This window comes from Epinephelus moara, chromosome 6, assembly GCF_006386435.1.
Source record: "Epinephelus moara isolate mb chromosome 6, YSFRI_EMoa_1.0, whole genome shotgun sequence".
Lineage (NCBI taxonomy): Eukaryota > Metazoa > Chordata > Actinopteri > Perciformes > Serranidae > Epinephelus > Epinephelus moara.
Window position 1 is genome coordinate 14,004,418 of NC_065511.1, and position 11,991 is coordinate 14,016,408.

The 11,991-nt window shown below is 42.2% G+C and overlaps 1 protein-coding gene across 3 annotated transcripts in view; it reads left to right on the top strand.

The window, feature by feature from the left end:
- The window catches only part of LOC126391644 (zinc finger protein 516-like), a 56,784-nt gene extending 45,025 nt beyond the window's left edge, over nucleotides 1-11,759 (top strand). For 2 of the 3 annotated variants that reach the window (XM_050046535.1, XM_050046534.1), the window contains exon 5: nucleotides 7,067-11,759. In XM_050046535.1, coding sequence (XP_049902492.1) covers nucleotides 7,067-7,260 — 194 coding nt within the window. In that variant the 3' untranslated portion in view covers nucleotides 7,261-11,759. Of the gene's footprint in view, nucleotides 1-3,550; nucleotides 3,622-7,066 lie in introns of all 3 variants that reach the window. The other variant, XM_050046536.1, reaches the window with a different exon arrangement.
- Nucleotides 11,760-11,991: the final 232 nt, after the last annotated feature.

The following is an 11,991-nucleotide window of genomic DNA, read 5'->3' on the forward strand; positions in this document are numbered from 1 at the left end:
GAAGCCCCTTTTACACTGCCAGATTTTTCGCGAATGTTGGGCCATTTTGCCGGGAAGCTGCGAGTGTTTAGACACACAGAGCCGGATTGGCAAGTTGATCCGAGGTGCCCAATTTTCCGTCTCGTAGGGTAGTCATATTGGCGGAACCCTTTTAGTTTAAACAGACCGAGGCTGGGGCTGTTGATGACTTGTGGGAGGAGCTGTTGCGACGCACTGGCGGTGGATAAACAGGAAACAGCTGATAGCAGGAATTAGCAAGCAGCTAATAGCAAGAGGGAAACGCAAACCTGACAGACAGTGTAAAGATGAGCAACTGGGGAGACAAAGAATTGTGCACCCTCCTTGTCCTCGCAAACGACGAGGCCATTAATCATCAAATGACTGGAACGATGAAGAACGTGCCGACTTATGAGAGAATCACCGAAGGACTGACCAGCCGTGGCCTCCCACCTACGTCACTGGTTACGTCACACGCTGAGCTACACGTTTTGTTACTTGCTCACGCCCCCCATTGCCCCAAAGAAGGAGCATTCTGTATAAACAAAAGTAGGTAGGTGACATTTTGCCACACTCCCCGATTTTGTTTTTATACTGCCAATGCTGAAAGAAGACTGATTGGGCTTTCCTGCAAATTTGCACAATTACTATCTAAAAAGGGCAAGTGTGACGTTGTCCAGGTGGTTTGGTCCACTTTAAAAAGTGCAGTGTGAAAGTGAACCGAACCAAATGAAGGTGTGAAATTTTTTCGCCATTCGCCGCCCAATCGAACCGAGGCCCCCCCAGACTATCCTGGTGTGAATGCGCCCAAAATATGAACATGAGGATGAAGCTGTGGTATTACACCAAATAAGAAAATAAATCATGTCTCACATATTATATTGGCTTTCCATGAACAATTATGTCATTACTACTTAGTAAATGTACAACAGTGTTACTTCGGTTTGGGGTCAGTTACATGACACGTTCCTACAGAAGTAACTTTTAAAACACATCATGTTCAAAATCAAGCAATTCATGGTTCATCAAGCAATTATCTTAAAGTGAGAAGATATAATGAAGCATCTAGGTGATCACGTCAAGTATATTTTTGGTGCTATCAAATAGGGCCCTTGATTTCCTTGGACTCTAGGACTCGAGCAGTAATTAAAGGGGTTTTGGGTGAAAAATGGTTGGTAATCAAGTTGCAAAAGCATCAGTCACAAAAAGAATTATTTAAAGGTGAAGGTGTGACAGACACAGACAAACAACCTCAGCAAACAAAAAGGAAACAACAATGACATCTTAGCAAGCTGTGCGTAAGAAAACCCCATTAGCTACTTGTTATTCATGTATTACTGGATGTTCCCACTTTTTTGGCCACTCCTTCAACAGTCACTCATTCCCGTGCCACCTGTGCACACACATCATCCCCCTCGCAGCCATTTATTCACCCAGAAACGCTCACATGAGATATAGAGAATATATGCATGGGGATTCACATTCTGGACAATATTTCATCGCTACGTTCCTGCTTTCTCCAAAATAAATCAAAACAGATCTTTTTGTTCAGTTGAGTGTGACAGCCAGTCTGTGAGTCCTTCCCCGCCCTGGGCTGGGCAGCTGTCTCTATTTTTTAAAGTGAAACATGATTTGCTCCGGATACTGACCTGTGACAAATTGTATACATTATTAATCACATGTCAATTAGAGAGATGGAATTGCGCATTCTAATGAAGCAGAACAGCATTTGTCCACGCCAGCCTTATGAATCCATTTGCATGCGTCCCGATGCCATTCACTAAACTGCTTGATTTAGACATCCTGCCTTTTCCTACACTTTCTCCTTTTCCTCGTTACTTTTCCTTAGTGTACTTTCCTCCCCTCTCCCCTCCTTCCCTTTCTCTCTCCTTTTGTTCCATTTCCTTTCCTTTTTTCCTTTTTAAATTTCCTGTCTTGTTTCCTCTCATTTCACCTTTTCTCCTCTCCTCCTTCCTTTGCTCTCTTGTTTCCTGTCATCTCACCTTTTCTCCCATCCTCTTCCTCATTTCCTCCCTTGTTTCCTCCCATCTGACTTTTTCTTTTCTCCTCTTCCTTTCCTCTCATTTCTTTTCAGTTATTCTGCTCTCCTGTTCTTATTTCCTCTCCTCTCATCTTATTTAATCTCCTCTACTCTTGTTTCCTCTCCTCTCCCCACCTATAGACTCTTCTCCCCTCTTTCTTCCATTTCCTGTCTTGTTTCCTCTCATCTCACCTTTCCTCTTCTTCCCTTTCCTTCCCTCTCATTTCCTCTCCTGTTCTCTTCCCTATTTCCTTTCTTGTTTCCTCTCATCTGACTTTTCTTTTCTCCTCTTCCTTTTCCTCTCCTCTCCTGTTCTTATTTCCCTTTCTTGTCTCATCTCACCTTTTCTCCTCTCCTCGTTTCCTCTCCCCACCTGCAGTCTCTCCTGCCCTCTTTCTACCCCCTCTCTCATTTGTTCTTGTCTCACCTTTCCTTCTGTCTTCCTCCCCATTTCCTCTCTTGTTTCCTCTCATCTATTTTTTTCTTTTCTTTTCTCCTCTTGCCGTTTCTTCTCATTTCTCTTTCAGTTATTCTGCTCTCCTGTTCTGATTTCCTCTCTTGTCTTATTTCACATTTTCTCCTCTCTCCTCATTTCCTCTCCTCTTCCCACCAGTAGTGTCTCCTCCCCTCTTTCTCACCCATTTTCTCTGTTGTTTCCTTTCATCTCTCCTTTCCTTTTCCCTTCCACCTTTTCTCCTGTCCTCTTCCTCATTTCCTCTCATTTCCTCTCCCCATCTACAGTCTCTCCTCCCTTCTTTTTCTCTCCTTGTCCTCTCTTGTTTCCTCCTCACCTTTTCTCATCTCCCCTACCTCTCTGGTTTGTCTGCTGTCCTCCCTTTCAATTTCCCACTTCCTCCTCGTCCTCGTCCTCCTCCTCGTCCTCCTCCTCCTCCTCCTCCTCCTCCTCCTCCTCTTCCTTCTCCTGTCCTGTCATGTCCATCAGCCGGGCCGGCAGTGATCACAGCAGACAGTGAGATAAGTAGCTTCTTTATAGAGAGTGTGAATGATATGTGGCACAGCCAGTGATTCTAAGTGACAGAGGCCAAATGGTAAGTGATGCAGCGCTCAGCTTTCCCCCAAGCCCTGTTGTAAACACACACACTGCATTAACACACACGCCCATGCATAGGGTCTGTAAACACTCGCCGAGGCTGTAATTAATGTTGTCACCGACGGTTGTCTTCAGCATGGACGTGCACACGCAGAAAAGGCCAGCCACCCTGAGGCCTCTATTAACATGCGTCATATTAAATCACTGACTTGCCTCCACCAGGTTCCATCACCATCATCACCACCATCATCACCATCATCATCACTGCCAGGTCCCCTCTATTAGCAAGGGTGCTGGTGGCAAACGCTACAGTGCGCGGGTGGTGGTGGTGGAAGGGGGGAAAAATTGCTTGTGTGGATCTGGTAGAGCTTTTAACCGAATGCCCTCCTCCCCTTCCTCCTCCTCCTCCCCCTCCTCCTCCTCCTTTTCCTCCCCCTTCCATCCTCCTTCTCCCCCCACAGTTGGGTTTGATTTTAACGGACTCCACAGAGGTACTGACGCTCACACCACCGCTTCTGAAGCTCCCAAACAAGTATGTGGCACGATGGCTAACCACTGGGCTCCCCCATTGCTTCTGCATGTTTTTTGCATTGTTATTGTCTCACCTCCGCATGTGTATCTGTGTCAGTCCCACAACCCTCCCATCCTTTTGTCAGTGTTTTGTTTTTTTCATGTGTAGCAGTCACATGTGGCACCCTCTGCACCTGGCATTAACACCTGGCATTCTCACATGCTGCTGGATCACACCTGACACCAGCGTGTGTATCCAGTGTACATATCACAGTTGTCTCATTGAAAAAAAATCATTTTGGTTTTAATTACACCTGAAGGGGTAGAGGTTTTTTAAATAATTGTGGAAAAGGCTGCCAGATGCTTGTAAGTTTCACTCAATACAATAATAATTGCACTTCTTTGTTTTAAAGGTCCAGTGTGTAGGATTTAGGGGGATATATTTGCAAGAATTGAATAAAATACACTAAGTGTGTTTTCTTTTCTGTATTATAACCTGGAAATAAGAACTTTATATTACCTTAGATTGAGCCATTTATATCTTCAGGGAGCGGGTCCTCGTCCACCTGTCTACAGTAGCCCAGAATGGACAAAATAAACAATGGCTCTGGGGGGGAGGGGCATTTGTGTTTTTAGTTAGAAGCCCCTTTGTGACAAGAGCGCTAGAAAAACACTGATTTTTTTTTTTTTATGTGAAACTGCCAGTGCCTAATCAGTGTTACTACTAGTATAAATCTGAGGTCAGTCTTCGTTGGAGAGGAAGAGACCTCTCATTAAAAACCTCCTGAACATCAGGATCTTAAATTATCAGAGAAAAAGGTGAGCACACATTAGCAGGTGCTGGGCTAGTGGCCAAACAGCTTTGGAGAAATGCTGATTTTTCACATGAAACTGCTTTATTCAGTGTTTTTACTAGTTTAAATCACCTGGTCCGTTTGTGGAAGACACCTCTGCGGGGAATTTAGCTCCCTGTAAAAACCTCCTGAACATCTAGATCAGAAGAAATATATAGGGCCATTTAAAGTGCCACCATAGTTAGAAGTACCTCCGTGACAAGAACGTTGGAAAAACACTGATTGGTTTTACCGGTTGAAGTCACTGGGTCCACTGGTCCTCGAGAGGAGGAGACCTCTGCGGATAATTCGGCTTCCTGTTAAAACCTTCTGAATGTGTAGATCAGAAAAAATTATAGGTTATTGGAGAACAAAGGTGAGCACACATTAGCAGGTGCTGGGCTAGCCGCCTGTCTCCAACATGGCAAACATCGTAGGAGAAACACTGATTTGCAAAGTGTTTATGCTTTTTGCAGTGTTTTTATCCGTTTAAATCACCTGGGGTCTCATTTATAAACATCGCGTACGCATATAACAAGGCCTGAAAGAGGCGTACACCACTTCCCTCTCAAAAGTTCTGATATAAAAACTGATTTGATAAGAGAAACCATGACCCATGCTTACGAACAGTTTCGAAACGGGAAATTGGCGATGCAGCTGGTGAAGTGGAAGTCTGATTGTAGAAATTGTCGAATATTTTTTGGCGCACACCATTTTTGGCTTTTGTCTGTAGTTTTTAGTATGAATCCTACACATAAATGAGACCCCTGGTCTGTTTGTTGTGGAGAGGAAGAGAGCTCTGCAGGTAAATCGGCTCCTGTTAAAAACCTTGTGAGCAATGAACACAAAAGGAACTCTAACCGAGAGAAGTTTCAGCTGGTTGCAATTTTCAATCCTCACCACTAGATGCCACTTAATCCCTCTATATCGTACACACTGGACCTTTAAAACACTGTCAGTACTGCAGTCAGATTCTTGCAGATTTTGATGATTTCACCTATTCTTTGTTTTATTCAAGTGTGGTTTTGTCTTTGGCTGCACTGAATTTTGCACTTTAAAATATATACAATGAAATCAGTTACCTTTTTCAAAGGTAATCTAGGTAGATTGGCTCTAGAGGACATTATATTCATTTCTTTTTTGTTACAAATTGATATAAGACAACAGCTGTTCAGCCTTTAACCAGTTCAAACTTCATAAAAACCAGTTTAGAAAAACTCTAACAGTTTATCAATTTAATGAGAACATAAATGGGAGATTAACCAGTAATGAAAATGAGTGTTAGTTGTTCCTTTGTTAGGAATATTAAAAGTGTAGCCTATATGGGCTTTAAAGCATACGTGCAAACTTAAAAAATAGCAACACATTCCCTGTAGCTTCTTTAATGTCTTTAAAGAGTTTTTAGAGTCAGTCATTGAGACAAGTGTCGAGGCGGAGGAGGAACACAGGAGTAAATCTGTTCTGCTTTGACATTCGAAGAAGAGCTGGGTTCTACACGCTGCACCTCCATCTTAATTAATCACACACATCTCACACATACACACACCCACCCACACGGACTCAGATTTACCGCACGCTATGAATGATGGGAGCAGGCGCGGCGGAGGGGTCCAATTAGATGTAGTGTTGACGCTGCTTTACGGTGACGATAACCTTTATTATAATGTAGTGCACCGGTCCCGTCAGCGATGTTTCCTCACAGGACGGTGTCGTGGAGGTTCTCGCTTTCTTCTCACGTTTCGCCTTCACCGTCTCTCCAGCTGTTTTTTTTTTTTTCTCAGATTTTTGTGTGATTAATTATACCTTTTTTTGTTTTTATCTCTCTCTTCCTTCACCACCTCCACCCCCCCCCCTCCCTTTCTTTCTCTCCGTTGTGTTTCTGATGATGTATGATAACAGCTATATTTCCCTGTTTCTTCTTCAGGGAGAAGGGTGCGGGAGGGGCACGGGGAGTCATTTGTTTTCCCGCTTTGATACTCTTCCATTTATCAAAATGATAATTAGGTGCAATTAAATGGCAATCTCATTTGTTTTGTTCAGGTGTGTGTTGCTTATTTTCTTATTAGGTTTTTTATATATATATTTTTTTTTTGCAGAGGTGTCTGTGCCATTGTAGGTCAGTCTAATTAGAAGAGAGTCTAAAGGGTGTGTGCGGAGTGTTTTAAGGGTGTGTGCGGGGGACAAAGGGTGGCTCGGGTGATTGAGGGAAATACACAGAGACAAAAGTAGGACTTTTCAGACGTTGGATGCTCTTCCCCAGATGGCAGGAAAGAGAGAGGAAGAGTTTGTCCATCTGGGTCAGGATAGAGAGGCAAAGTTAACTTTTTAAGTGAAATTAGGTGTAAAAAATGAAATGTGAATGCTGCTCTCAACCTGCATAATATTCTCCTATTTCTAGTTGAATGCCATCATGTGTCTTGGTTTGTGTTTGTCTGTGTTTTTGCTTGTTTCTCCCTCTTTTTTTATTTCTGTTTTCCACCGCAGCAAGTCTCATCCGTGGCTCACATCGTTGTCTCTTGTTAAATCCCCTGTATATTTAAAAATCTTGTCCTTTCCAATCCCATGTATGACGTCCTTTCTCGGGCTCCACCTGACCTTTCAACTGAATCTGTGTGTTGTGTATGTGTTCCTCAGGGGAGAGGCCATTCTGCTGCCAGCTCTGCCCATACCGAGCCTCTCAGAAAGGGAACCTAAAGACGCACGTCCAGAGTGTCCACCATATGCCTTTTGACAACAGCCAGTACCCAGACACAAGGAGCTTGTTGCTGAGCCAGGAGGAGCAAGGAGCGCTGGCTGCCAAACACCCACCAACCCCACAAAAACAGTAGACCGTCTGATAGACCAGGATCTGGACTTGGGACCAGACTAGTCAGGGAACCTGAAAACACCATTCCTAAACATCAGAGGACTGGACGTAGGACCTGAGACTCATGATAAACTTTCTGAGCCTCTCCTCTCCACCCGTCATCCTTTAATGACCTTAGATGAATTTTCTACGATGAAGGCTCTTGTAGTTGTTTTTATTTTATTTTGTTTTTAAAATAAGAAGATAGTTAAAGCTGTGCTAGGCAATTTTAAAATCAAAACGTGGGGCTGCAGCAGAGGGGAGTGGCTTTTCTACTGATTGAAAGAGTTTCTGGTGAGAATCTGTTGTTAGAAATTCAGGTGTCAGGTGTGCACACAAGTGGGCAATGCTATCCACAAAGAAGAAATGAAATATAAAGTTTCTCCTCAGCAGGAATGCTAGACACACAATGATCAATCTTTTGCTTCTGTTGGTCTTCATCAGTTCATCGGTTTGCAAGAACGAACCAGCTGTGTGTAGTTTACATCACCGTAAAGGATTTCTGAATATAGAAGCCCTCAGAATTCAAAGAGTTACCTTTTGCTGGCGTTTTAGAGGTACCAACACGTGAAGTTGCCTAGTGCAGCTTTACAAGAAAAGCTACATTTTCAATGAAAAGAAGCGGAAAAAGCTGAACTTGAATGCAACTGCTAGCATTTTAATCAAGGACTGTGGCATTGCATGGCTGCTGTAGTCGCCCCTCCTCTCTCCCCTTTCTTTTTTTTTTAGCTTTATTGTATAAGAGTTTGTGCATTCCTCAGGACACCAATCATCAGAGATGAGACGAGAGAGAAGATGCTCTGCAATTCATCAACAGTCAATTGACGCATCGCAAGTTTGTTTCCCTCTGGGTTCACCAAGATGAAGACTTGCATCTGTGTGTGTGTGTGTGTGTGTGTGTGTGTGTGTGTGTGTGTGTGTGTGCGCGCGTGCACACACAAGTGTGTTAAACTCACTTCCCTCCACTCCAGAGTGTAATGTTAGGAGTGCAGTGACCACTCTGAGGCTGTGTAGCTGATGATTAGAAGGAGGGAGAGAGTTGGAGAGAGGTAGGATTAAAGAGGGAGAGAGAGAGAGAGAGAGAGCGCTAATGGGGGTGTCTGCTTTAGTGCTCATTAAAAAGAGGGTGCAATTTTTAATAGCCAATATAAATGAGCGTACCATTTTTATGGCCATTCAATTATTGTCCATTTAAGAGGAAGGGACTGAGTGGAGGCAGTTTCCCTCCATAACTCCATCATATTAAGGAGTGTTTCCGACACTTCTGACTTTGAGTTAGACTGACTTCAAAACAGTGACAGGAAGACGCTTGCTTGGCTCTGCTTTGCACAGATTAAACTCCAACCTGTGTATTTGCGTAAGATAATATGGTACTGCAAATGCGAGCCAGCATAGATGCATCATATTGCTAAAGGGCAACTGACTTTTCGGCCTGTTTCAAATAGGGCCCACACAGCTGCACCAAAACCTACCCAATGTCTCTGGTAGAAGCAGCAGCACAGTGTACTTTAGCACCAAAGTTAGGTTAATTTTTTGTGACTTTTCTAACCATTCCTTTTTTCCTATTAAAACCAGTTTTCCCATTCAGGCCTTTTTAAATTAACAGGTAACTGGTATTTTTCAATGTTAACCCTATATTTTCACGTTTTTGTGTCTAAGTGACTAATTGTAACAGCAATTTTTGAAATTTGTCCAGTACTTGGTGAGACTTTTGCAGGCTGTAGCGGCAATACAGGCTGCAATGTAACGTTAATAGGCAATTGTGCACCATCAATATATGTCCAGTAAAAGTGCCTGTTTTCGCAACAACAGGCTCAGATTGTTGTGAAGTGTCTGACACCATTTTGGAAAGCATCCCTACAGATGTAGACCTTTATGTTAAAGGGTAAGATCCTTTTTATTTAACCAGGAACAACCCTGAAAATGTCATCGCCAAACCCACCAGACTCCATTTAAATAAGCAGCAATTCTATTATTGTACAACACAGTACATTTAAAGTAACAGAGGCAAAATAAAACTCCCAAAAGCCCTCTTGGTTCTTCTTTCCACTGTACCAATGATGGCCAACTCTGGTCTGATTGAAACAAGCCCTTAATTCAGCCAGTTAGATTTGAAATGATGCTGGCTCTGTGCATTTTAAAATTACTGTTCATTTAAATGGAGTCTGGTAAGTTTGGCGATGGCAATTTCAAGGCTGTTGATGGTTGAACAGAAATTTTTTTACTCTTTAACAAGAAGGACGACCTCTGTCAGGATCCTTTCCATAATGTTGTCAGGCTCTTATTGTGAAAATCTGAGCACTTTTGTTGGATGTACATTGATGGTGCATAATTGCCCCAAATGATTACACCAATTGGTTTGGCAACTGCTGGCTGCAGCGCTCTCAATGCTGGACCAATTCAAAAATTCTCGTTCCCATTACTCAGACACAAAAACACGGCAAAATAGGGTCCATGTTGAAAAATACCAGTTAAACAATTTGACTGGCTGTCTTTGTGTTAAACTAATGATTGATGTACATTTAGTGGACAAACATGAGAGTGATATTGGTTTCCTAAAATATCCCAAACTGTTCCTTCAGAATTGGCAGGTTTGTTAAACAGATAAAAGTGACGTATAATTCAACATGTTGGCTGTAATATAGCCTCCACATCCGACAGAGCAAACAACCACAGAGAGAGATGGAGCTGATTTTGTTACCAAAGCGTTCAAGCAGACTAATAAGCCAAACTCCCATATCAGTCAGTCTAATTTCTTAAATGGTGATGTAAAGATTTGCATTCTTGGAGGAAAGAGCGACGAGGTCATAGAAAGAACAGCCAGAGGTCAAGAGGTCAGGCTTCCAGAGAGTTCAGGTATGAATCCACGAGATAGAGATGTTTTGAAGCCCATTGAATTGTACAGCCGTCACAGCCTTAACACAGGTGTGTGTGTGTGTGTGTGTGTGTGTGCGTGCGTGCGTGAGTGTACATTTATGTGTGTGTATGTGCATTCTTTTCAAACCTCTCAGTACTGTATAAGAGGTTGACTAACTCCTGTGTACTCCAGCCTCCCTCTAGATGCTTTGTATACTAGCCTACCTCCTTTGCAATGAAAGCCTGTTTTAAGTTTATCGGCTGGTATGAAGCCTGAGGACTGGTTTTTCCTAGGAGGAGATGCTCTCTTGGTTTTCTCTCCCTCAATGGCCTCTACAACTTAAAAAAAAAACCATGCCTTGACACGCTGGGGAAAAGAAGAAGAAAAGCATGGCTGTTGAAAGCAGAATTAAAGACCAGGAGTGGAGAGACATTTTTGTACGCATTCAAATCAAAATTCAAACCAGTTAAAGATTACGGAGCATACAGAGTACTGTACTTCCCATCTATTTTGAGACCTCAGTAGTTTTTTCCATGACGACGAAATGGTTGCTACACCAGTGGGTTGTTGAGTTATGCATACAATGTTGTGTGCTTGAATATGCCTAATAATACACAAATGTGTATACTGAAGGTGTGGGTAGTGAAAATACTTGAAACGGATACTCTAGCCTTCGAGGTAGTGTAGTACTAATACCAATGTTGTACAGAATTCCCTTTAAGATTAACTCCTCAGTTATGAATTTCTACTCCGAAGTGTGACTTAGAAAAACTATGAAGCAGGAGTGAGTGTATGTAATATAAACTGTATATCTGTAATCCACTCTTACCAAACCCTTATATACAGCGGTAGAAACCAAATGGCATTACTAGTGCACTTAGACTAGGTTACTGCTTTAACCGTTCTCATTTTGTCCGATTTTAGCTAAGGTTTCTTTGAGAATGTCTTTTTAATGGTGCCAGCTAACACACTTCAATGTCAGTTATGGTTTAGAGGCTTTTTTTTTTTTTTTTTTTTTGATAGGATGATTCCATAGATTTAAATGACAGATGATTTGTTCTGTGACGGCTGTGTGGCACAGCTTTTTAGCTACGTCTCCTCATTGAAAGTTTGATAATGCTAGGTGCAGCAGTGCTTATTTTTTCATAAAGATGTAAGAGTGTGTTTTTAGTCTTTCTCTTTGCTAAACTGTAGGATTTGTTCAGTAGCTAGTCATGGCTGCCCTCCCAGAGGGGCTGGCAGGTGTTGTTCTTTTCTCTTTGGTTGGGTTTTTATCATGCCTCTTAAGTTGTATTATTTGTGTCCGTATTGCTTTTTTTATTTGTTATGAACTTCATGATTAATTTACCTTAGAAGACATTATTATTCCAAATGTATTTGGTTGATATCTGTATTTATTATCACTTCAAAAAGGATTAGAGGACAGAGGCAGACAGGAGCGTTTGTTTAATTTGATTTTTTTTTTTTTCTGGGTTGTTTTTGTTTTTATACTGTGTAGTTTTCATGCCAGCAAGCCGATGTGAAAGCTCTACCTCGTCTGAGCCATTCTCAGTTCTGTTACACTTTTGTACATCATTTCAAAAAGATGTAATGTCATGTCCACAATAAAGACACACAAAATGGCACCTGTTGGCGCTGTTTCATCTGGTTTTCCTTGTTTGTTTTAAATTTACCTCAGCCACTGTGACTGAACACGTCCAAGTTTAGATGAAAAAGCTTCACAGATTCGCAGTTTGCAAATGTTCTTTTTTTTTTCCCTTTTACTCACACTGCCGGTGTGAAATTTTACAAAGAGCCCAGCAGTCTCTGAATATTGACAAGATGAAAAAACACGGAGCATATTTTGTATTCTTTTGT